At 39.7% G+C, this 27,759-nt stretch overlaps 1 protein-coding gene across 3 annotated transcripts in view; it reads right to left on the minus strand.

Annotated features, from left to right (window-relative positions):
• Positions 1–23,070, minus strand: part of LOC148365673 (transducin-like enhancer protein 1) — a 36,140-nt gene extending 13,070 nt beyond the window's left edge. The window contains exons 1-8 of one of the 3 annotated variants that reach the window (XM_088336071.1): positions 22,909–23,070; positions 22,452–22,748; positions 22,305–22,340; positions 19,897–19,997; positions 14,990–15,053; positions 13,341–13,385; positions 6,169–6,231; positions 5,968–6,072 (exon numbers count right to left, since the gene is read on the minus strand). In XM_088336071.1, the coding sequence (XP_088192197.1) occupies positions 5,968–6,072; positions 6,169–6,231; positions 13,341–13,385; positions 14,990–15,053; positions 19,897–19,997; positions 22,305–22,340; positions 22,452–22,475 (438 nt within the window). In that variant the 5' untranslated portion in view covers positions 22,476–22,748; positions 22,909–23,070. Of the gene's footprint in view, positions 1–5,967; positions 6,073–6,168; positions 6,232–13,340; positions 13,386–14,989; positions 15,054–19,896; positions 19,998–22,304; positions 22,341–22,451 lie in introns of all 3 variants that reach the window. The other 2 variants (XM_088336072.1, XM_088336073.1) reach the window with 2 other exon arrangements.
• Between the last annotated feature and the right edge of the window lie 4,689 nt (positions 23,071–27,759).

Raw genomic sequence — 27,759 nt, forward strand, 5'->3', positions numbered from 1 at the left:
ATGCAATAGGAATCGACCGCAGGTCGTGCCAGTGAGATCCAACACACTTTTTTTTACCTTATGAAAACTTGTCGAAACCACAATGAACTAAAATGAGGCTGCATTTCATCAACTAGTCATGACAAGACAAAAGTGTAGTTAACTAATTAAAAACTGGATAAAAATCAACAGATATTTTAGTTTCCAGATTAAGAAAAGACAAACATATGATTTTGTTCAACACCTGTTTACTTCCTCTATTCCCAGCCCCTAAAAAGACTTATCTCTGGATATATGCATTAGCATTGTTTTTATTCAAAACTCAATACAATAGAATTGTCATTATTACCATTGGTGTCAATGTTGTGAAACATTGTACGCAACTGCATTAGACATGGAACTCAAGTGTAAAGACTTTGAGGGAAAAAAAAGATAAAAGATAAATAGGCAACAGAATAATAACAAAAATAAAAATAAATACAACCATCAGAAAAACTGGCTCAAGTTATAATAATAATGTAATGAAAAAGAAAAGTGCATAATAATCTAAAGTGTTAAATGATTGTCCTGACAAAAAGCCAGGAGTTGGTGATGGTGGTTGAAATGTAGAGGTTGACGCAATGCATTTAGAATAGAATAGAATATACCTTTATTGTCATTGTTACAAATGGACTGTACCGGAAGTTGTGTGAGCCATAAAGCTAACAGCAAACGCAAATTGCTTCAAGATAGTAATCCACTGAACTGTGGTTAAAGGGAATCAAAATGGGACTGTCAGTTCTAAAACATGACCTCTGGAAAAAGTTGTGACAAAAAAGTGACAATACCGAGGATCATGCAAATAACTACAGCCGCAAATGTGGGCACAGTTGAAGCAGCGACACAGCAGCCCACAAGCAAATAATTGTCTGCTGTGATATATCAAGTACTTGTCACATTGAACTCAAAAGAACAAGCCATGCAAGTGTTAGGTTGTTAAGGTTCACACAAGCTCAGATATCATCTCCAAAGGTGGGACATTGTCAAGTTGACTTAATCACTCCATTCAATGCAAATTCATTTTACACAGAAAGAGAAAAATGTGCAAATTCCTCACAGGAAGGACAAAGCTAAGTGGCTTAGCACCATCCTTGGAACTGATGTGTTAACTGTTGTAATGCTGTACTGCTATAGTTGCCAAACACATGATGCAAAAAAAAAAAAACCATGATTGTCAAACCATGCTCACCATAAGGATGAAGACATCATGGATGAGGAATACTTTCTGAGCTGTAAATTAAAGAATGCTCCTTATAACCCGGTACGCCATATACACCGCAGAATACCGCCGATAAGATTGGAAATGCATTCAGTGATTCTTGGAATGCATTACCATCCAAGGTTTTTAGGTAATACTACATTGAGCAACGATTGATCAAATCGAAAAAGATCCCTGACCTAATTAGCAAAACAATAAATGCACCAAGAATCAGGCCGGAGTAGTGACAGGGAGTGTAGCCACATTACAACTAGACCAGCAGTGCTCCAAATGACATCTGACAAGGCATTAGACCTTATCCGTATCAAATAATTTTTACCCATGGTGTCACAACACCGATTTGCATGGTGCATTCTGATTGGTTAAACAGTCACTCCACTTTACAACCACTTCACCTGTGTGTCAATCACCTCTCGGTTTAATATGTATGCGTATGTAAAAGAGCTTGAGTAGTATTTTGTTCAAAGACTTTGTTATTTCCATTTTCTTAAAATTCCTTGAAGATTTGCACAGTGCATTCTAATGGGTTAAACTGTTTCTCCACTTCTTCACCTGTGCGTCAATAACGGTGTGAAATACAGAAACAAAAAAAGTATTTTAACAAAATACTATACAAACACTTTTAAGTATGCATACATCTAAAACAAGGAGGTTATTGACGGTGAAGAAGTGGAGAGACCTTTTTGACCTATCAGAATGCACTATGCAAACAAGGGTTGTGGTACCTTGAGTAAAAATGGTGTGATCTGTACCACTGGTGTGGTGATAAACTAATGTTTCAGTGCTCTCACAGCCACCACTTGGGTTCGATTCCCATTGCATGCAATGTTTTGCAGTCTGGAAACCGACACATATTAATGTTTTTCATTGATGCATTGATCAGTAACTGTACACACAATAGCTTTTACTGAAGCTTCTATTCAATGCGCCTATGTGTCCTGTGCGCCTTATGTATGAAAAAATGTATGACAAAAGACAATTTTGGGATGTGCCTTAAAATCCGGTGTGCCTTGTATTGCTGAAAATACGGTAATCAATAGGACCACGTAGCTTCTATTCAATGCACCCAATTGTCCTGTGCGCCTTATGTATGAAAAAGTATATGACAAAAGACAATTTTGGGATGTGCCTTAAAATCCGGTGTGCCTTGTATTGCTGAAAATACGGTAATCAATAGGACCACGTAACCCTAATCAACAGCGCTTTGTAATTGTGAACAGATGGCGCCGTTACTCGTGTGTGCGTCCCTACAAGCTGCTGCGGTGGACAAGGAGGTGAACGCATCCTACCCCACTCCACCCTCCTCTATCAACCCCCTTTTCTTCTCCTCCTCTTTCTCTGGGGTCAAACACTAAACAATACTGACAGCTGGGATCAGAGTCTCTGAGCTGGAGGATGTGGTGGGGGCAAGGAAGGAATGATGGAGGAGGGAAAGGTGGTGAAGGGGAGGAGGTGGTGCAGCTGGTGCTTACACTGTCAGTTCTTGTGAGGGACTGATGGTGGATGAGCAGGGGGGGAGTTGAAGGAGAGGAGTTTGGCTGGCAGAGCTGCTCCCTCTTTCACACCAAATCAGGCGCTCGTCTAAGCGTGAAATTCCTTTGTGTTCCAAAACATCATTATTGCCTCCTCAGACAGTAGCCGCGAAAATCCTGGCTCACTGATTTGACGCGGTGAGGAGGAGTTTGAGGAGGAGGAGACAGGGGCATAAAGGAGCAGAGGTCGGGGAATTTGGGGACGACACAGGGGGGCGGCTCGGCAGGGGCTGGAAGGAGAACTGAAGGTCAAACCGAATAATTGACTAAACTACCCCCCCGGACTACCTCCGCTGTACTTCTCCTCCGTTCTGTGTCCAAAATAACTAAATGGTCCATCCACCCGCACGCAATCACAGACTACAAAACTATCCCAGACAAGCGTGAGCACACATCACACTTGATAAGCCAAAAGTCTATAAACACCTCAGTTTGCATTAAAAAAAAGACACTCATTTAACGTCCCCCATTACTCTTGCATCCCCCCCACGCTTATTTTTTTTCTCGTGCATCCGCGTACACAAGGGCAAAAACACAGTGACGCAAGACAAACAAATAGGACCCCTGATGGGAGCAAATGGAGGGGAAGTAGCGACGGAGTCGGTTTGTCATGGGATGTTAGCTTAAGCATATGCACGTATGCGTCTCTCTATTTATGCACGGATAGGGGGAGGGGGTCTCTGCGGAAGGCGGGCCCGACACGCTTCATTACGCACATTTAACTCACAAACGGGGTGAATGACAAGCTGGCGTGGGAGACGGGGAAGGAGGAAAAAAAAGGGAGCGCTGGGGGGCAAAGCCATGAACCCCTAACCACCCCCCTCTCGCTCCTTTACAAAAATCCTGCAATTAAGACTCAAAGAGCAACTCAATCGACATGTACGCCGCTCATTTTCAAATCAAGTTGCTTTTTTTTCTGTTACTCACAAACCAAACATACAGACAACCATGCAGGCAAGTCGAAGCAACAAGAAAAGCTTCGTCAAGTTAAAGCTTGGACGATCTGTTATGTCAAAATTCTTTGAGTGTTTATGCGGGGGTGGGGTGGGTGTGAAGGTTTCCCAAAATAAAGCAACAAGAAGTGTGATCACAAAGCCTTTAGTAAATCACCACAATGCTCGCAAATGCATTTTTTATACTCTCTACCAAAGCGGTGAAGAACTTTGCACCTAAATACACAATTTCTTCTGTTTATAATGACCACTTGTTTATTACATCTTAATAGTTTTAAGGTTTTGAAAGTCAAATATCGTGTGAAAATCAGTTAATGTCCCAACAGTAAAAAGTCTTAGGGTTGCGGATTAAACATATTATTCGACAAAATAATGTATGTCCAAAACATTTTTAACTGCTCATTTTTAGGGTTGCTAAAATAGCTAATTTTCAAATTTCTTATTCAAATATTTTTGGGTCCAAAAGAGGTCCCTTCTTAAGGTCTCTCACTTTTTTTCCCCATGAGTTTTTCTTTACCCCATGTAGGTTTGACATCAGGTAATGTTGTGAATACCATGATCGTAAACTTAAGGGTTAAACAAATACATGTGAAAAAACAAGTTAATACTTTCAAAGGATTTGAATAAATTAAAAAATGCTTTATTTTAAGGTTTACATGCACATTTCTGAGGGGAAAAAGAAAAATGCTTCAAAACTAAGATACGGAGATAATCCGTAATATAATGACGACTAAATGAAAATACTTTGAATACTTTTGACTAATCCCACAGACTCATGAATTTTAATAATGTCTTTGGCTTTTGATTAACAATGTTAAGTTGGCGGCTTTCAAAAAATGAGACCTGAACATCCTTCCCTCCTGGCAGCAATGATGTAATTGATCTAACACAACCGATGGGCACAACAACAAAATAATGACACTCACTGTAAATGGAGGGGCAGCACGGCGGCGCAGTGGTTAGCGCTTGTGCGGCACAGTTCATGTCATGGGAACCTGTCGTGGGTTCAAATCCAGCTCCAGACGTTCTGTGCGGAGTTTGTATGTTCTCCCCGTGCTTGCGTGGGTTTCCTCCGGGCACTCCGGTTTCCTCCCACATTCCAAAGACATGCATTTCAGATGAATTGGCCGGTCCAAATTGTCCCTAGGTGTGAATGAGCGAATGAGTTGTCTGTCCCTGTGTGCCCTGCGATTGGCTGGCAACCAGTTCAGGGTGTCCCCTGCCCACTGCCCGATGATTGCTGGGATGGGCTCCAGCCCCCCCGCGACCCTACTGAGGATAAGCGGTACGGCTAATGAGATGAGATGAGACTGTAAATGGATAGACTAATAAAGATGATCTTGTTCGACCTGTTCCTTTTTACACTCATATGTAATATTTGGCGATAAAAATATGTACACTACGTTCAAAAGTTCGGGGGCCCTTAAAATGCCTTTTTTTTAATTTTAAGAAAAGCACAGTTTGTTTTTTTCAATGAATATAACATGAAACTAATGAGAAATATAACCCATACGTTGTTAATGTGGTAAATGATTATATTAGCTGCAAATGTCTATTTTTTAATGCAATATCCACATAGGTTTATAGAGGTTCATTTACAGCAATCGGCACAGTGTTTTAATAGTAAATTGTGTATACTGATTGCATTAGAAGGATAGTTAGAAAACTCTTGTGCAATGATGTTTGCACAGCTGAATAGTTAAGCTGGTTAGAGAATCTATAAGGCTGACCTTCATTTGAGCTAGTTTAGTATCAGGAGCATGTTTTGTGTTGAACTGAACGTCTATGCTCGTTCTAAGAAACAAAGGCTAGTCAACGTCAGAAATAGCCAAGAAACAGAAGATATTCTATTACTACCTCCAGATAACAGCAAAAACAGCTCTAACCAGAGTAGAAAGAGAAGTAGCAAGATGACAAGTACATTGGTCTCTCTAGTTTGAGAACCAGTCCTCAACTAGCATCTTGGTTAAATAGTACCCACAAAACACCAGTGCAAATATCTACACTGATGTGGTGACTCTGAGATGCTGGGATTCAAGGTAGAGTGGCAAACAATAAGTCATATCTGAGAGTGGCCAAAAATACGAAGAGATTAATATCGACATGACAACACAGACATTGGAAAACTGATTTGACAAACATTAGTGGGACTTTTTCATGGAAAACCCAAAATTGTTGAGGTCACCCAAACCTTTTAAACAGTAGTGTAAACTAAAAGTACATAAATAAGTGAGTGGAGACAAACCGTAGGTGGAAGGCCAGGCAGTCCTCGTACCCCGATGACGGCATTAAGCTCTGCCATTGTCACCTGTTTGGCCCGCTCCACTGCTTGGACCACTTGTTGCTGATGCTGCAAAACAAATGCGCATATGCACAATATTGACTTCCGAAGACTCTTGCGACCGATACACAGACATAGATAATGGGACCGTGCAGGCGTGTGTACCTCCTGTGAGAGGAATGGGATGACTTGAGCGCAGATGGTGTTGAGTCTCTTGGCGATCTCAGTCTGCGGGAAAGGAAGAGACGCGACGAGGATTTAATAACAAGATCTGGAGACGTCAATATCAACAATGAAGTAACACTACATAAAGGATGGCAGCATGCTTTCAACTTAAAATTAGTCGCTTTACCACTGCCAAGTTTACCCCAACCATCTAAATAAGTGGTTAGCAAACTACAGCCCGTGGGCTGGATCAGGTCAGCCAACTGATTTAATCGGGCCCGCGACACGTTGCTGAAAGAAATATTAACAAAGAAACGAGTCGCTTCTTGTAAAACAATGACTTGCAGTTTAAAATATGTCCACAATATGCTGCAAACCCACGGGCTGTATATTCTGACTACCAGTTATTAACCAAAGAACATTTGAGGAAATGCCCATCCCCGTTGTCATATTATTTAAAATAGAAGTCGCTGTTTGAAGCAATACGATTGCACTCAGCTGGATGTCTTAGCTTGTCCCTTTGTGTACCCCTTGAAAGGAAAATGATCAAACTTAGTGTTCAAAAAGGTGAGATATCACTTCGCCTTTACCTTTAATTAGTATTTATTTGTAAATGTTGAGTGTTTTGAAAACCAATTGGATGAAATGGTTCTTAATAGACGAACAAATTGTGCAGGTAACTGCAAACGAAAAAAAAAATTGATTGGCTTAGGTTATCTTTTTTTCGCATGTATTGCCAAGGTATCAAATGTAAGACACTTATCGGCGCATTCAAAAAATTAAATACATCAGCCATTTTCTTTCTCAGGCCCTTTGCAAATTCTTTCAATGCATCGCGGTCTATAACTCTAAATGTTTAGCCACTCCTGGTCTAAAGTGATCATTTCTAGTGATAACGACTTTGGAAAAATTGATAAGAAACAACCACACCCATGGTTGCGAAAACACAAACCCAATAGATTTTCCCTACTATTATACGGACACAGCTCAGGTTTCGTGCTCCCTTTTTCTTTCTTCCCCTGTTCGCTAACAGCACTTAAACATAATCTCATCAGCTCCTAACTTTATTTGCTGGGCCCTGAGTATCCATGCCAACACATCCGCCCTCTCTGCCCTGATCCTTCTTCACCCCCGCCCTCCTTCCCCCGGAGGTGGCTACAATCGTCTGAAAGCAAATATCCCCCTTAGCGGCGTCGAATCAGATAAGTGGGCTCGTTTTACTCGTCATCCAATCAAAGCGATATTAAGGCGGTCGGGGTGAAGTGGGGGTCGTTGGACCGTGACACGCTGCCATGGCTCATCGCTACACGCAAGGGAACTTTTACACAAAAGCTGCATGCAAAACTAAGGGGCTTTTTGAAGCTACCACTTTTGCACGGTTCCCAAGCTGGACCACTAGTTGTGTTAAACTTCCAAATCCCAGATGAAAACCAGATCCTCTTGCGAATAATAAACGGCCAATCCATCAAAGAGGAGACAGGAGCATAGAGGTAAAATCTTAAGGCCAAGCAGAGTCCAACCAAAATTACAGTGATTGATAGCATTCACTAGCCTGACAGCGGGGAGGGCGCACCTGTCACTGTGGCCACCGAAACAAACTGAGAAGCACAGCAGCAGGTAGATTTTGCAGCTAATTACAATGAAATGTATCAATAAAATCAGACTCTGAGGAAAGTCAGAAGAGCGCAATAAAATGGCTATCACCAGTGAGTGCTCAATGGAATGTTATCAGGTCCAGGAAGGGACTGAGCAATATCGAGGCTGTAGGTCTGGTCAACTGTGGCTAGGCTACGTAACAACTCTTACAAAGCCACCCCAGCTGAGCATGTATCTCACCAATGCTAGACCCAAGACCCAGGAATGGCATGAACTGGAGCGACAACCCATGGGAAACTGCTACGACGTCTGTATTTTTAACATCGCAGAGACCTGGCTCGTTTCGAGGATACCCAATGCTAGCGTGCATGCAGCTAACCACTCTGAATTGCTTTCTTACACTTAAAGGAGAAGCCCTCAAATTTCATTGTGGTTTTGTATAATTACAATAGACCATTCATTCAACTGCAATTCTCTGTTCAATGTTTTAATTTGTAGATGTAGTTAATATTTTGTTACAGTTGTATACTCTGTCGATAAGGACGTCATATAAAAGGTGTGTTTGCCCGCCTGGGGAGATTTTATGAAGGGGCACCCCTACTACGCATACTTTCACGTTTCGCAGGGGGTTCTGGTCCCCATTACCTATGATAACTCAAGTATTAGTGTGTACTAAAACCTATGGGTGGCTATGTCGGGCCGTCATTGTTCTTCTTTTTCTCTCTGTCTCTCTCTCCAGTGCTTCACTAGATTCATAAGGACGTACTGCTGCTGTGGTCTATGCCCTACTTTGCAACCCGTAGAAATCTGTCCATGATGGGAAATTGTCAGTAAATATTTCCTCTGCAGAGACAGAAATATAAAAGATGTAAATGTTTATAGTTGTGTTTCACTTAAATTTTACTGAAAAGTCGGGCTTTAGTTTATTATCATAAATCACATCTCCTCTTTCAGAGGCCTCAAAAATTTAAAATTTCAGGTTTTCTTCGAGCTTGGTTCTGCTAATCAAGTTAAATTGGTCGTGCTCAAGCTGACTTGAGCTTTAATACAGGCTTGTCTGAGTCAGGTTAGGGTTGATACTACCTTTACAGGAGCATCATAATGTAGTGTCAAAGTATAAAAGTGAAACACGATGATTAGTCCGTTAGTAGTAGTAGTTGTTTAGTTTGATGGTAAGTTGGTTATGATAGGCATTTTCTCTCATTTTTGGCAAGTCAATGCTATCGTGCATTGAAGACTTCAAAATGCTAAAGTTCAACATTTTCAAATTTTGTGCAGCTTCTACCAATTCCCAGAGGAGTAGAAAGAGCTCTGGCATTTTAACGATGACAGTAAATGAAAATGTCAGTAACTTTATTATTTTTTATTTTTTTTTCATTTATTTAGTCATTGTTGTTTTCTTGTTACATTTTAACTTAGGTTTGGTCTTAGATCAGTTTGTGTTTTTGGACATGCATACAAACAAAGGTAGTGCAGCCACTGAAAAAATGAAAAGAAAGTGCAAAGTGACCATCAGAAGAATCGGTGCTAAGATAACATCACTTTAGGAAGGCGCAAAAATCATGCTACAGTAAATGCATAATTCACATGAACACACTAGAAAAGCCAATAAATCAGAAGCAGAAACAATTAAAAGGCAAAAAGGACAAGAGACAAAGAAAAAACTAAGTTAGTGTAGTAAAAGAACAACCATGTATATGTTCACATGTTTTTTAATTTTGGGCTTGGCATCAACTGGTTAGAGATTTAAATGTAAAACCTTCACAACAACAACAACACAACAAATATTCACGGTCAAACCTTGAGGTCTCTGAGCCGTAAGGCCGTGCACACAGAAAAAATATCAGAAAAACATCAATCTCAAGTTTATTTTGTTTTTTTAGAAACTATTTGGGCTTGATAGCAGTGTTGAATTCACAAGGACACGCATATCCCATCAAGCCCTAACCGCGCCACAGTTCAGCCAATTATGCACTTGGGCGAGCTAAATAAAGTGTAAGCCTCGTTGGGACAACCTTCGTACCAACATTGAACAGTTGTCTACATATCAACCCGAACCAGAGCTTTAAAAATAGTGAGTCGGGGAGCAAAAAAGGGGGCCAGACAAGATTGGAAATAATTCAATGAGAAAAGAAGCAGTAGTAGTAAAGTTCATTTAGAATGAATCAATTCATGCTAAAAGGACAAGATGAATTGACAATTAAAGCCAACAAGGATGAATGAAAATTACAGGTGTGTATGCAAAAGCCATTTCTGATATGCTTAGCAGCAGGAAAAAACATGAATAAACAGAAGTCAGAATTGTGATGGTACTTGGTTGTTAAGCATTTCAAATGGCTAATCAAAATGGATACACCCCACATTGGCCTTGCCTTTTCCGCAATTTTGAGTGACAATGTTCAGTATGAAAGCCAGCGACAATAAGTAAGGATGTTCTAAATATATGGCAGAACTCATATGACGAACATCAATTTTTTATCCTGCCTCAATAAGTTCAGTGTCAAAGGCAAAAACAGCTGTATCACCAGTTTTGCTCCCGATAAAGCCATTTTGAAGGCTCTCTGAGAAAAAGGCCATTAACAACAACCACCCAGAAACCAGCCCCACTTTCATTCACAAACCGCAGCTTGTAAACTGCTGACCTTGGCATGCTGCAAATCAGTCTTTGCGCTAATTGGCAGCATGTCTTGAAAGCTCAGAAGGAGCTAAAATTAGTCAGACTATACCTGCACTGCCATTCTCAGAAACCGTTCTATGATTAGCCTCGTATCACGGCTTCCCTGATTAGACTGTCTAAGAATAGTTGCACCAAAGACTATCTAGGCGTCTTAACTTAATGAGGATCAAACAAACCGGGTTACCTGCATTCCCTCATGTAAACGGATATTTGCGCAGGAGGGAGCATGTGCTCCATGGCCATAAGTCACTTGAACTCAGACTGGTGTTGCTACTGACTACGTGTTTGCAGACAAAGGCCTTTTTGTTGGGATCTGTGAAGACTGTTTGGCGCATTTTAGCCTGTACCTTTGTGCTATTTTAGAATCTCACATTTAGTTGACTGAAATAGCTACCAATCCAGTCACTCAAAAACTTGTCATCTAAGAGACCAAGACCTTTGGTTAGAGTTCAGATTGGGCCAGGGCGACATATCGTTTTGTATGTGTTTGTTTTTTTAATGTTAAATTCAATTAATTGATCACATTGATTCTTCTTTTCATCTTTTGCTTTCTCACCCATTTCTCCCTTCTGTAGATTGGGCCTTGTGAGTCTCTGTAGAATCTGCCTTTACTCATGATCGCAAAAAAACGCAAAAAGACTGTGGGAGGGAGGTATTTTGAATTAGTCAGTAGCTACATTATAGACTAATTCTGTTGACGTGGCCACTAGCATGAGCAGCTTTACCGAGGCTGAGGCAAGAATTGGCGACTTCCATCGCACATTAGCATTCGAAATTACGTAATTTGTTTGCCAAATTTCAATTAGCTAACAATGAAGCCCAATCGATGGCTCATTATAAAAATAAAATGTTGTCTTGTTTTGTCCATTATATTCATATTATATTACTTTGATAATTAACAAAAAAATTAAAAACTGGATAAAATATTTTATTGATGAACCCAGGAGTGGTCAGCAGACAAAAAAAAAGAATTTATGCTCATTAACCGCTACAAACCATGTGGAATGGACCTAGCATTCAGTAGTTCTGTGATGTGAAAGAAAGTCCGAGCATCCAAAGAAAACACACGCAAAGTCGTAAACAAAGAAATACAAAATGAGATTTTGATCGCTGTGTGGATCTTTTTTGAACAATACACTTTTCATCTCCAAACGAGATCAAAACAAATTTGTGTTCCAACGTATAGCCAGCGATGAAACATTATGCACTGAGAACAAACATCTTGTTTGACACACACCCACATAATTGGAGCGATACACCAACAGCAACATGAACACACGATCAAACACAGCAGGGGGGATTTTGTCAGTCTGTATCCCCCACACCTCCCACCTACAGAAGCCTGTTGCTCCGACAACTAAAGCCCAAAAATAATGACCTCTCCTGGAGCTGTAAGCTCGCGTGTTTGTGTCTGTGTGTGTGTGTGTGTGTGTGTGTGTGTGTGTATGATAGGAAGGAATGCATCTCTTCACAAAGGAACATGCACAAAATGAAAGCGGACTGGGCACATTGAAGAAGGAGGAGGAAGAGGAGAAGGCTGTAACAGGAAGCAAAGACTCTTCAGTGAAGCCGGCTGGCCCGTCCGCCTCCAATTTCCTCAGGTGTGACTGGTCGATAGCTTGGGTAATTACTGCTAAACGCCGCGAGCTTCGTAACACTCCGCCGAGGAAATTGTGCGTGCATCCGTTCTCCTCTTCATGACTGTGTCTGCTACTTAAGCATTAAAGGTATTCTCAAACAGATTTGTTTTAATTAGACACAGAACGTGTAGTGTTACTCCCAACGATTAAGAAAATATGTTTCAAAATATTCCACGCACCGGGGGACTCTGTACATTTAGTCTCAAAGTTGACCCATTTGGCTTGTTTGCTGTAGAGCTGTAATGTCATTGAAGGAACAAAACACTTCCAAATTGATGAATTCCATTAACACAACATGTGAAGTCAGCTAAATCGTAAATGCTCTGCATTGATATCGCGCTTTTCAAGTGACTGAGGCCCGCCTTAAGTGCTATACACTGACAAGGCGCCTGCATTAGGGGTTCAGTGCCCAAGGACATTTTCGACATTTAATTTTGTTCAGCTAGCTCCCCATTAGCTTTGGTGCGGCCAAGGGCTTTCCGGTTTTGTTTGCTACCGGTTGGCGCTTATTGGCTGCCCACAGTGTGTTGATTGGGCGGCAATCCAGGCATGATCACCGGACATGACTTGACATGAAACCTCTCTAACTAAATAAAACGTAAAGCAATATGGTGGCTGGCTTGCTAGGGTGCTGGTGTTCCTTTGATGACATCTCAGCTCAGGATGACAAAGACAAAACGTGTCGTCTTCAAAATGCATTATCACTGATAATCATTGGAATATACCGGTGTATATATATATATATATATATATATATATATATATATATATATATATATATATATATGTATATAGATTTTATGCAAAAAAAACATGAACTATTTCCTTATTCTTTGCATGTTTAAGAATTTGACAAAGGTCCAATGGGAGGTCCATTTGGCCCCTCTGCTTCCTGGGGTTAGCTCCAGAGCACGCTTATTTGCCTGTAAAAAGTGGCCCCTGCCATCTCTAACTCGTCTTATGATCGATACCGCTGCCCCTCATGCCCGCCCCACCACCTTTCCGCAGCCCCTCCCATCTAACGTAATAAAGCAGGCCGCTCCCCTAGACAGCACCAATCAATCTACAGAGCCATTCATCCTGCCTCTGGGCTCAGCCGGTCGACCCTAACCAGGGAATTGGAGACGGAGCTCCATCGATCACTGATAAACACACAAGAGCTCACACACATAAACATACACACATGCAATGTAACACACCCACAACCACACACCCAAACCCACACGCGCACACATAAAATAGAATGTAAACAACTATACCTGTTTATGCATTTCAATGTTGAGGCCGTAAGACATCTCATAGTACTGCAAAGGACACAAATATAATAGTATATATTACGATACAAAAAAAAACATCTTTAGTGCAATTTGATATCATAAACCCTGTCAAGGGCTATTTTTTATCATAACTCTACTGTTGATAGAGAAAATATCTCAAATCATTTGATTTTGTGTGTCACACTAATACAAAAATGCAGTTCAGTGCAGTTTGAGAACAGAACCGGGAGTATAAAACTAATTAGAGTAGATCCAATTTCTACTGTGAGTCTTTCAAAGACTCAAGATTGACAGGAACTGTTGGACTTCAATAAAAAGCCGTCAGAGGTTAAAATAACTAAACTGGGAATGGATTGAATCTGTGCATTTCAGAGACAGACGAAGATACTCAAGGCTTTGGGAAACAACAAAGTTATTTTTTGCCATGTAAAACCTGAATTTCATTTTCTGACAAGCATGCATGCATCTTGAATGGCTATAGACAAAATCCTCCATTCTGGATATATCTTCTACTGCCTGCCACCATTTCCTGCAGCGCCGTCTATCTTTTTTTGTCTTTTTTCCATTGCCTCTCTTACAGCACATGCATGCACTCTTTAAACCCTTCCTCCAGTCATGCTCTGCTATAACATGACACCATAAGTATCATTGTCCGTAGAGAGCCATCAGGATTGCAAATTGGTTAGCGGCTTAACGCTGATATACCAACTCTATGAACTTCTCATCCCAGGTACAGCACATAGCTACTATAAACGCTGACTTTTACTGACAGGTGTAATTCAACTGGTGAGCTTTGAAGAGTTACCTAAATGCAAATATATTCTGCGCAGACACTAGAAATGTAACACTATCCAAAAAATCAAAAATGCCACACTACAAAAAATATCACAGTATAACCCTGATAACAACAAATCCTATGATTATAAAATGCATAGGAAATAACCATATTTTTCTTCTTCAATATAACATTAGTGGCAAATAATAGGCCAGGGCCTTTTATAGCTCAAGCCATTCTCATGTGCTTGTTTTTATTTTCCACGCAAACTGTTACAGTGTGTTCAACTCAATTTGCTGAAAATTGTTTAGGATATCTTGATGGATCTAATCATAATTGATAAACTACTCACCAAAAGGTGATTTAGCAGATGTGCTGCAGTTAATATTTGATATAAAAATGAAGCCATACTGTGGCAGTTTTAACATTTCAATTTCAACATATAGACATTTAATCAGACCACTTAATCAAGAGGCACACTCATGTTTTAAAACAAACTTTATCATGCAACTCCAATCCCAGTTTTTATGGAAACATCTAGTTTTCCAGAACTCTCAGTTCTTACGGATGTTTTAACAAGACCTTTTAGGACAAACTCTCTGCCATATGAGGGCTTTTTTCAATCATGACAAATAATGTATAGGTCTCCTTTAAGCAACTGAGAAAACCTTTTAAAATGACAGTGTCTGTATGCTGTGTTAACATGCACACAAAAGGAATTGTCGCTTCAGGCAAGATGAAAGTTCAGTGAGATCCGAAAACACAGAGGGAAGATAAGGACACGCCACCTTTCTCAAGGGCACTTATGCTTAAGAACAAAAAAAGACTGTAGTGCAAATGGATCTCATCATCTCACCATGACATAGTGTCTCTGCATCTCCGTTTTTTCGCCAGCCAGCTTCTCGCACTCCAGTTTGAGACTGAAACACAGAAAAGTCACAGGTCCTTATAGTAAAAGAGGCTTTTACAATAGGAATAATTAGGAAATGTAGGATGGAAGCCTTCCTTTTCGGAAAGTAGCCCACTCAAACCTTAGTACTGGGCCCTATTAAGGTACAAGTGAGAAAACGAGTGACAATAAACACAGAACCAGAATTGAAACTTAATCGTTACACAGTAAAGTGTCTGGCTTGCACTTAAGCAACATGAAGCAGATTGGACAACGGCTTGTGTTCACAGTAGCTTGCCAACAAATTACATCAATGTGCCGAGTAGTTTAACTTGCTTCATAATTCTTAAGTCAGTACAAGTTTGCATTTTTTTTTTTGGAACATCAAATATTTGTGCTTCCTAAGCCAACTGCTTGCCAAATTCCATGCACCAATTTCCCTTTTGCCTCAGTCAATCAAACTTTGAATGCACATTGCATTTTCCCCAAAACTCTCTAAAAATAATCTGTCCTATGGAAGAGTTTCATTCACACAACCGGAATTCAAGGCCAATGTGTACAAAAGTGCCATTGTCCGTCATTAATTTAGTGTAACGTTGTCAAACATCAGTCATACAACTACAGAAGGTATTAGGATGAATAATCACGTCTTGTCAAGTTTGTCAACTTTTTGACAGTTTGATACATTTTTATACATTTCCTCAGTTTTTTTTACTAAGTGTATTTCAGAAAGTGTTGGTGTGTGCACACTCTTCCTGAAAATTCCGGATACATTTTAAATTCCTTTTTTTTTTTACAAGGGCAGCAAATTCTCATGTATGCCACATCTATAATGGCAAGGTTTATTAATATGTCAATATATGCGAATGCAGCAGTAATACCATAAATAAATACTTGGAAGAAAATATTTAGAAGTTATTCTTTAATGTTTTTATTGGGTTAGTATAGTTTTTTATTACTATACTCTTTTTTTTTTCTTTTTTTTTATTGGATGGATGGATGGATTTATCACGTGCTTGCGTTTTCTTTTCTTTTTAAGCTTTCCCTCATTTTTTCAAAAGGTTGTTTACAAATGCATGCTATGTTTTATTACACAATTTTTGTTGGCCGGATCAGGGGCACATTAAAGCACCTTTGTTATTGTTGTTTCCAATCCTCAAATTAAAAATGACTTCAAAAATTTGATTTCTTTAATTTTATTAAAACAATTAGACATTCTGTAATTCATAACAAACTTGGGCGGTACACAACAGAGTAGTCACGCCATTCTCCACAAAACGTGCTGCATCTGACTTTGCCTATTTGACAATACGCTAATATAGATACGCACAACATGTGTTGTGTTCATTATAAGGCTTATGCGGCTTTTAATTTCTTGAGGCTCCTTTTTTGGTCCAATATGGCTCTTCAACATTTTGGTGTGCCAACCCCTGGACTAGCTTGTTGTTCTGACTGTAGAAATTACTTAGTGCTGTAAATTTGCTACTTGTGCTTCATTTATTCATTTGATTCATACTATTATAAATTTTATTGTTTAAGTAGTATAATTTACCTTAATTATGTTAATCTATTATTAAATTAAATGTAATTTAATTTTGATTTGTATGGATTTTGATGATTTTATTATCTGATTGAATAGATGTTTAAAAAAAAAAGACATTGCTACAGTTACTAAGTACTTGAGTAGTTTTTTCACAAAGTACTTTTTTGCTTTCGTCCATCCATTATCTGCATCGCTTATCCTCAGTAAGGTTGGGGGGTGCTGGAGCCCATCCCAGCTATCATCAAACAGTGGGCAGGGGACACCCTGAGCTGGTTGCCAGCCAGTCACAGGGCACACAGAGACAATTTACTCATTCACACCTAGTCTATGGCTGCTTTATTTTGAAAGGAGACCAAGTCAGCTCCAACAATCACAATAAATTTCTTGGTAAAAGCTTCTACCTCTGTTGTTTTTTAATATTCAAGAGGCGGGTTGTGTTCCACGCGTAGAAATGGATGTCAATGTCAAAAGGTTGGCATGTATGTTACTCTTATTGTCCAATTTTTTAATAAAGATTTTTCTTTGTCTGATCTTTGTTCAAACTTTGACTGTTAGACAGGCTTTTTTTATTTTTTGTTAATGCAAGTCCAATTTGCACAGTAGTCAAATGACACTTAAATCTGATATGTGTATATGCAGAAGTATAGCTGCTGGTCATATTACTCTGTGATCTATTATTATTAATATTAATAGTATGATTGCTGTAAATATTTGTACAAAAAAAAACTTAAGCCCACACAATGCTAATCATTTGAATGAGAAACAAACAGTTCTGGGCTAATATCTCCTTGTAGGCAGTTCGCAACATTAAATGCTGCATATTTGGTCATGCAGTAAAACAAGAAGCTCATATTGAGTTAAGAACCTTGTGATCCTGGCCAAGTGAATTCACTCAACAAAATTAAATTGTATTTCCCCAAAGTTCATATTTTTGGGGAAATTCAACAGCTTTTGTGGTATATAATTTGTTAAACATTGGAGGTTGAGCTGTCAAATTGTCAATTTTGATCATCTACAGATGTGCAGTGATGTCAGCAACCGCACGATCCCTCAGCAGGACTAAAAAAGAAGTCCACATAAAACAAACAAGTAATTTGCGGCCCCTCTGTCAATTTTCCCCAACGGATAATAAGTTGAGCAATGAATGCGGTCGTTTAATCTCGTCTCCTTTGTCTGCTGACTAAAGAAAGCCCGCAAGTTGTCGGAAGGAGTCCTGCATCTTCCGTTAAAATGGCGAACAAGACTCTTCCTGTTGAAGCGCGACAACTACAATGTGTTCGCCTGCAAGCCGTTTGTATGCGTTTGCACATTGCTGCATATCACCTATCGGAAGCGGCCAAACATAAATACATTAATGGATAAGACACACACGTGTCATGGATGAAAATAAAGGCTGATAAACAAAAGCCCACAAGGCAGTCATCACCGAGACGCCGACCTACCGCAGCTTCACGCAAAAAAAAGAGAGAAAAAAAACAGCCCGGATGGCTAAGTGTTATGGACATTCTTGTGAACCCGAACCGTGTTTATGGGTAAGTCTGAGGCCAGTTTGTTATGCTAACAGGTAGGCCTGAGCGATGACAAAAATTGTTATCACGATAAAACATTTCTTATTGTATATTGATAATTGTCACTCTTTTTTTTCTTTCACTTTTTAAGTCTAGATGTTGCCCCTGAGTTTAAGTAGACACAACCTGATGCTGCTTTAACCAATCTTTGATGAGATAAAGTGATCCCAAAAGCCAAGAAGAGATCCGCAGGCGTTCTCCATTCGGGCCTGGAGCTGCGGAATGCTCTGCCCTCTGAGATTTGATCTGCAACCTCAGTGGAGCTGTTTAAATCTAGGCTTAGAACACACTTCTATTCGATAGCTTATGACTGACCAATATTAAATGTTGACAATGTCTGTGTATTGTTTGTTAATGCTACATCCATTGCAACCTGGTCATCCTTTTTATTGTATTTTTTATTTTTATTGTTTTGTCAATGCAACATTCATTGCAGCCTGGTCATTCTCATAGTTTGTCTTCTTCTTTTTCCTCATGCTGAGGTTTTTGAGTTATTGCTTGCCCTCATGTAGGTTTTAGATCAGGGGATGGTGTAAGAATTGTCTGTAATTTGCAATAATCTGTGGTCTGTGCAGCCCTTTAAGACTCGTTGTGATTATGAGCTGTACAAATAAACCTGACTTGACTAATGTCAGAACAAAGATGCATGGTGACCAACTACGACACAACATTTCACAAATATAAGGAATATTAAAAACAAACTAAAAGTTAACAAAATGAGGTAATTAAAACACAGAACGTTGCACATAATCTGAGGCAGCGCTGCAATCTCCCCAAAATAAATATCAATAAATACACAGACTACTTTAAATTTACCTCCAGCAACGTGTTAAAGCCTTTCTGGGCATGAAGTCTTAAGGTGTCTGACAATGTAAACAAAATAGATAAAACTTAAATGTTCAGTTTACAAAGTGTTAAACAAACAAAAGAGCCATCGTTTTAAAGATTACCGGCCAGAAGAAAACAAGTGTGTCCACAATATCAGGGTTTCATACTGCTCTGTGACACCCACCTGTGGTTGCAGGTGTGCTCAGGTAGCAACTTGCTAGCTAGCCGTACACTGGTCCGCTGCTTGCTAAACGTCCGCTAGCAATTGTTCGGGACTGAATCGTTTTTGTCTTCAGCGTATTCTAGCGGGCGATATTGTCCTAAATGGTGGAAGAAGTTTGTCATGCTGCACCTTTTGGTTGGCACATGTTGTTGGCTAAGTTTGCAGCTCTTTATTTTATTTTCAACAGACTCTTAACTAACCAAAATACCTGAATAAAGAGATGAAGGGCCTTCCCTGTTCCCTGTCAACGACTCTTTCAGCATGCTTTGAATGGGTTTGTGGGTGTCCTTCATCTTTTTATCACTCATTTCGACCGTATTGTAGTCATTCCGCTTTCCGTGAGAAACTTTTCCTGGGAAATGATTGGCTGGTCCTCGTCTGCTTTTTCGTCTCCCGATTGTTGGTCTGCAACTTGAGTTTTCATTGCATTAGCGCCCCTATTTTTCCGGTGTTCAGGTGTTGTGATTACAGTTTAAATTATCGAGTTTTATCGAACGTATTTGTTTTGGCAAAAATGAAATTACGATAATTACTGTTGTTTTATCGCCCAGGCCTACTAACAGGGATGACTGCGGCTGGCTGGGAATAGATTTGGTACCCCAACGTGAGAAGATTAGGAATCACTGGGCACATGAAGGCTATGGCATTTTTGGCCCGGCTCACTTGCTTTGATTTAACGTTCCATTTTTAATAGTAAATAAGTGTTATCTACCTGTGGTACTGAGCCTGCAAGAACTGGAATTCTTCCTTGATGCGGTCCAAGGATTCTGGGATGGTGAATTTGAAGGGCTGACCCGGACCCTGGTGGGGCGTCTAATAAAAACACACATTATTAATAACAACACCTTGCGGTGGACCTCGATGTGTATGACATCCAGGATTCTCACAATAACCAGCATTTTGTTTTGATGACTAAAGCAAGGATAACAAACCTCAGTCACATGTCCCATTATCAATCTATGAGAGCAGTTGATGCGGTCCCCAGAGCAACTACAAATACACCCTCAGGGAGCACCTTTATTATGGGCTAACATCTATAACATTTGTCCTTAATAAAATGTGTTGTTTGATTTATTTGTTAACAAGTAAACAATAGTCAGTAGAACAGTGGAGTAACTTTTTTTTCATGTTTGTGTTCTGACTATTTGGCATGGGTTGTCAATAAAATGTTTGATTCACATTTCTTCCAGCAATCTAATATCAATACCATTAAACATGTTTGCTGTTATTATCATGAGTAATTTAAATTTATTATCAAGAAAATTTGCAAAAATAGTATTAGCAGTGAATAGATAATGGTAAACATTTATTGGCATTAGCAAGTTAGTCAATGAAATGTGATGAAGGCTTTTTGTATGTCATATCTTGGCATGAACAACAAATAAATATCTGATATGGCACTGCAGTTTTTTTTTAATGTTTTGCTAAAAAGACTCAAAGTGACATACTGCCTAATTTCGCTTCTCATTTTTTGCCCAGCCTTTCAAAATATTTTGGGGTTTTAGAAGTACACTGAGCAGCAAGAGCGCACCATTTATCTCAGCTCCCTCTAGAGGAGCCTCGTGTTACTTAAATGTATATTTCTCAACCTACGAGTATTTAAAATAATGCATGAGGAAATGATTGTTCATGTTTTTTTGCTTATTATTCAAGCCAATAAAGTTTATTTTAATGAATAAAGTTTTTACCACTAAGAAGCACTGAATAATGCACAACATCCCTTTAAATTTTGCATTGGCATTACATTTTTTTTAAATCTGAAAAGACTATTAGCTTTTAAAGGGACGTCGTGTATCATTTAGTGCCTTCTAAATACAATGATTTAAATAAGGAGCTCAAATATATGAACAGTTTTATAAAAGTGCTATTTTTCTAAATTACTCATAGTTGAAATTTGTATATATTTTACATAAAAAGGGTGACATGATTGCCATCTTGCTGCTATAGGTAACACCCAAAAAAAAAAACCCTCGTGATAAGAACATACATGCCAAACATCAAAAAGAGGTAGAAGTTATTGCACACACCGTTTTAGAGGCGAAATACATTCAGTCACCAAAATATAACATTTGCTTGTTTAAAACCAGAATTGTCAAACGTTTACCCAAACGGAAATCTAATGCGATTGTCAAAGCAGGTTATTCACGCACAAAGATTTTGTCTCGCTTCAAATAGTGTGTTTTTGTTGTTTGAATTTGAAAAAAAAACAACAAAAACTAGATCTAAAAAAATAATGAAATAAAAGAAAAAAAATTGATAGGCGTTTATAAGGGAAGAAAAGCGGTAGTTCAATGCAGTGGTCGGCAACCACAGGTCTACGGACCGATACCAGGCCGTGGGTCGTTTAAATACCGTACCACACGCAGAAAGAAACACCCTATTTTTGACTTAAACCGCATTTTTACACCCAGAAAGTTAGGTTGTGCATTACACTAAGATTTTACAGTAGCGTAGCACAGTAATTGAAGAATCATTGACAAACATCTCAGACCAGCATTTGCTTAGCCTAAGATGCAGCGTGAATCCGACCTGGATCGCGTTGGTGAGGGCACCAAATCCTTACCAATAGACAAACAGATTGTAGATCACCAAGGAAAGGGCATTGTATCTCATAATCAAAATATGTTTACTCACGGTGCCACGTTGTGCAACATTGTGATGGAGCGTTATAGGAAAGACTTTAGCCGAAACAACGTACAGCGTGATACCGTGAGTAAAACTAATGTTATGATGAGATGAAATTTAGATTCCTCATTATCTTGATTGTACACAGTGCTGAAATAGTAAAAGTAGGAGAAGGATTGCTTCGGATACCCAACCCCCCATAAAGATGATAAAGGAAGAGTTTCGTCAAAGAACTTCACATACTTGCACGCACAACACAAGCAGCTTGACAGAGGCAGCAACAATGATATCAGCCAGAAGATGGCGTCGTCAAGAAAAATATTTTGAAGTTGAGGGCATCATCTCTAAACTGATTCATGGTTCAGAGAAGGTTGTCGACCACTGGTCTCACACATAAAATGGTAGTGTTGGTGGGTAAGCCATAAAGTAATAAAACAAATGTTGCAGTTTGGTCACTTTGAGTCTCCCTAGTTTGTATTTGTACCCGTTTCTTACCATTGTTTTCGGTTGAGCTACACAACTCAGCGACATCTAGTGGTCAAATAATACACAATGTACATTTAAATTAAATACGGTTACAATCAGGATGTTACATGCATGTGATAAATAGCCCAAAGGGGGGAGTAATGAGGGGAGATTTACCGGGTGTCTCCCCTGGGGGAACATTGCAATCTCCGGACGGGGAGAGATGGGGCTTCTCCCGCTTCCGTCACGATGCTCCCCGTCACGATTTGGGGGGATTTGAGGCTTTGCGTTACCAATTATATCCTCCTCTTCACCAAGCCATCTTTACCTCACCACGACCGACACTTGGGAGCTCCAGCAAGCCGGGGAGCGCCTTCCTTTTCCGGCCGTTTCGACTTCAATCCCGGGACGTAAATCAGGGACAACAGCGGCTCGTTAAACTCGAGGCGCTCCAAAAACAGGTGAGCAATTTTGCTGAGCACGGGTCCAGAATATTCCGAGTAAGTGATAAATAGCAGGAAGAAAAAAAAACAAAGTATCCGTCAGTAACAAAATCCTCGTTAGAGTTAATTGCACTGAAGAGCTTCCGCTTGACTGACTCCAGTCTGCAATTTGGTAACTTTGATATATTTACCTCCCCGCTGACTTATGGTGGCTACACAGCAGTCAAATGACAGTAAATGATCATAAAAAAAGAAGAAATATGATTTTGGTTTGGCTAACAAGTACTTCCATGCGACGTTGTCTTTCCGTCTGTAGTTTCTTCCTCCAATGCAACTTTCTCACGCGGTTTCACGCTCCCTGCTAACCGAAACCAAAGGACCGCCCACCGAAGGAGATTGTCAACCAATCGGAGGCGTCCTCCCACGTGGGGTTACTCGAATGTAGACCGCGCCTCCGACCAATCCAGTAACCGCACGCTGCCCCTCACCCCCTTGTGGCGGTTGACCTGGTTGAGAGCCACCGGCGGTGGCCAATAGGAGCTCGGGTGCGTTGGCGGGCGGGGAGGGAGCGCGGTGTTTGCTGCTGTCAATCAAAGTAACGTGGCTCGACTAAAGTAATCCGGCCACACGCACGCGGAAACACGCGCGCGAACCCGTTCTGACTTTCTTGAAATCTTCTAACAAGTGTCAAGATAAATCGACTCATCCTTTTTTCCATATCTATATCAATTTAATTTACTGTAAACGCTCTACATGTGTGCCAACCTTTTGACATTAAAAAGCGATCGATTTTAACGCTGTTTTACGAGCTAAACATTATCAGTTGATCACAATATTGAAAAAACAAACAAACAACAAGAGCTTTTTATAAGATCGGAAGTGGCAACCTTTTAAAAATGTTACCAAACTAAAAGTCTAATGCCATTGTTGGAGGGGTTATTTTACGCATTAAGACTTTATCTTGCTACGCTTCGGATCACTCCTTTCTGATTATGTATTATTTTTTCTCTTCCTTCTGGATTATGCAGCTTCCTCATTTGATTTTCTATTTCACATGTTTTTCACACAGTATCCCTTAAAGAAGCTGATATTATTTTCAATTTTCAATTGAATGATAATACTAAATTCAATTCGGTTTCAGTTTGGTCAAGTCAGAGCAACACTCTTATTTCATCGATTTGGAATGCAAAGTGCCTAATGCAAAATGCTACAGGAGATACAATCAAAAATTGATGATAATGAAAAGCTAGCTAAACACATTTGAACATAACTGACGAATCTCTTTAAAGATGGGGTGCATCATTTGCGGTTCTTAAAAAGTTAAATATTTTATCGCTTAAGTATGTGTTGACAATGTCCCACTAAGTTCAAAGAGCCCTTATGTTTTATTTTCCATCGCGCCTATTGGCTTTTAACCTATTTTTATCAGCTGTTTGGGGCACAAACTATTAGGTATGAGGAATGGAGACTGTCAGGGGGAGGGGACAGGAGAATGACGTCATACTAGTCCCCACAGGTTTTCTTTCTTTTTTTGTGAGTAGCATGAGAATGGTGAAAGTAAGAATAGGCCTGCTTCAAATGCAGTCCAAACGTCAACCCAAACCGCCAGGAAGATGAAAAGAAGAAGAGTATATTTGAGCCCGCTGAAGAAGTGCACATACTTGCACGTGTATCATGAACAACCTGTCTAAGGCTACAATTAGGAGATTGCGGCAGACATTAATAGAGTTTCCAATTCCATAAAGCTACTTTAACATTTTCCGAATGAATCGGTAACTTGAATAAACTATTTTCTTTAAATTTCAATCAATGTGTTATGAGATAGGGTAGCACGGCAGCGCAGTGGTTAGTGCGTGTGTGGCACAGTTCTGAGGTCATGGAATCAAACCTACCTGTGTGGAGTTTGCATGTTTCCTCCAGGCCATCCAGTTTCCTCCCACATTCCAAAAACATGCATGTCAGGTTAATTGATTAGCGCGTGTGCGGCACAGTTCTGAAGTCATGAGATCAAACTTCCAGTGTGGAGTTTGCATGTTCTCCGCGTGCTTGCGTGGGTTTCCTCCGGGCACTCCGGTTTCCTCCCACATTCCAAAAACATGCATTTCGGGTAAATTGATCAGTTCAAATTGTCCCTAGGTGTGAATGAGCGAGTGAGTTGTCCATCTCTTTGTGCCCTGCGATCGGCTGGCAACCAATTCTGGTTGTCCCCTGCCCACTGCCTGGGGATAGCTGGAATCAGCTCCAGCACCCCCGGGACCCTACTGAGGATAAGCGGTGCAGAAAATGGATGGTTCATTTCATTTCATTTCATGTTATGAAACCGAAAAAGTAGTTCTACACAGCAACATCTAGTGGTTAAAAAATGCACACTTTCCCTTTAAATCATCATTAAAATTAGAGTATAGTTTGAATCCATTCATCATCTCATCAGCCGTACCGCTTATCCTCATCAGGGTTGCGGGGGGGCTGGAGCCCATCCCAGCCATCTCCGGGCAGTGGGCAGGGGACACCCTGAACTGGTTGCCAGCCAATCGCAGGGCACACAGGGACAGACAACTCATTCGCTCGCTCATTCACACCTAGGGACAATTTGGACCGGCCAATTCACCTGAAATGCATGTTTTTGGAACGTGGGAGGAAACCGGAGTGCCCGGAGGAAACCCACGCAATCCATTCTATCCCTTAAAAAAGAAATTTCCTCTGAAATAGACAAGTGAAAATCAGAAGCTCTCCTTTCATCTGTTGGCATGTTCTTTTTAGTCATGAGCTCATCCTGATAGCAAAGTGACAAACTCCAGACGCGATAAAAGTGAAGAAGTCAACCTCGTTGCACATGTGTGTTGTAAAAAAAGGCGTGCCGTTTTCCACTTATCCCTTCTTAATGTTTGCTGTGTGGGAAAAAAAAGCCCCCTTGGGACGATACCGACTGGTGATTGGCTCAGGGGGGGGGCTTGACCCCTTGACCCTTGACCTTTGCCGCAGCTGATCCAGTGCATATGAGAGACTCCTGACTGTGACCAGAAGTGACCTTTTTCCTCAGAGAGCAGAGAAAAGCAAAGCTAATGTTAGCATGTGTGCTTTTGCATCCTTGATCCCATTTTGTCTCCCTGGGTGTTCCTCAAGCAGTACTGGCTGATGTTCTTCTTGTCTGTGGAATTTGTGCTGTTTTTGTCCATGTTTCTATTCTATTCTAATTCTATTTTATAACCATGCACAGCATCCTCAAACCTTTATACTATATTTTGTCACTGTCTGTGCTTAGCAAGTTCAAGATTCAAGATTCAGATGAAATTCTTACTCTGCTGTCTACACAGCGTAATAAAACTAAGGAACTATATACTTTACATGTATACATAAAATAGTATTACAAATATTAAAAAGATAAAAAATACAAGATTAACTCAAGATGGGTGAAGGCAACAAGATGAAAATACTGTAAGATAAAACACAGTTGAAAGTTGCAAAGATTGTAAGCGTTTGAAAGTAGAATACACATAAATTGATTAAGGTTTTATTGAGGAAATCCAATTCACCTTGGAACCTTAAGAGCAGAGATATATCAAACAAATAGTTTTTGATTTGGGAAATAGGGGTGTGGCTTATGCAAATTTCTACCTATCAAATTATCTTATAATTAGGTTGTAAGTGGTGATAAGGATGACTAGACGATACAAATGTAAGTAAATTGCAGTAGTAGTGCTTGATGTTCAGTGTTGGGAACGTTACTTTAAAAAAGTAATTAATTACATTACTCAGTACATTACTCAGTACAAAAAGTAATTGAGTTCCATCCATCCATCCATTATCTGCGCCGCTTATTCTCTATAGGGTCACGGGTAATTGAGTTAGTAACTGAATTACTCTATAGTAAAGGTAACTGGTTACCAGGGAAAGTAACTACAGTATTTATTTTACTTTAAAAAGAAGTTGTAGGTAAAATAATTGGAAATTTTCAGAGCAAATACAAAACACGCGGTCTTTGACCGGAGTTTACTTGTAGTGATGGGAATGATGAGTATTTTTTTTCTAAACCGCTTTTTCAGCCTGGCACACCTAAAAAAGATCGGCTCTTCAGGTAGTTTATGTTGCTTTAATCCCTACATTACCAATTATGCACGGAATGACGTAAACAGGGGGGGGGAATATTTAAAAAAAACAAAATAGGGATACAAAAACATAAGGAAGAAGAGAGATAAAATAAGAAAAAACTATAAAATTGTATATCAACACATTAACACTGAAAAACACAGGAAATGTAATTACAATATTTATAAATACAGACGCTGCCCTACTTACGAGCGATCGTCTTGTTCGTAAGTTGAATTTGTTCATAAATTGCTTCAGTGCTATATTTTGTATGTTTAAAGTTTATATAAGTATGTTGAATAAGTAACCTGCATTGTTTTGTACTAAAAAATAAACATTTCATAAAATAATATGCTCTATAGACTTAATAAAGTTAAGTTGACATCCTTTTGGAAGATGGGCTTCAAGACTCAAGCGACTTCCTCTTCCGTGATAGAAAGTGGCCGAAACAAGACGATCCTACCATTTTCTCCGCCGCATCAAGCTTTCATATTCCACTTTTATTTCAAAAGAAACGGCTCGCCTCTTCTTTACACTTTACACCAACCATATTGAATAGATGCACGAGATATTAAACAATAAAAACATCAAAGTTCTTAGCGCGATAGGGATAAGGTACACGTTGTATGTTTAAATACGAACTAGGAAGAGGAAGCGGATTTCTTCTTCGCGATGATGCTGGATGACCTCTCACAGCGCCACGCGGCGAAAAGAAGCACTAGAGTACTGTCCTGTACTTGGAAAAAGGTGCACACAACACAAAATCTAACTCACAGCTACGTCCGGATATTTTTCGACATCACGAAAAAAATGTTGGGATCTATTGTTTTTCACAAGTGGAATTGTTGAAAGTAGGGGAGCGTCTGTATACAAAAAGATAACATGCACAAAACAAACCATATGTGCAAACGGTTTCAAACCTGGCATAATCAAGAAAAATTGTTATTTTTTTCCTT

This window comes from Urocampus carinirostris, chromosome 5 (assembly GCF_059441175.1).
Source record: "Urocampus carinirostris isolate Australia breed hairy pipefish chromosome 5, RoL_Ucar_1.0, whole genome shotgun sequence".
Classification (NCBI taxonomy): Eukaryota; Metazoa; Chordata; class Actinopteri; order Syngnathiformes; family Syngnathidae; genus Urocampus; species Urocampus carinirostris.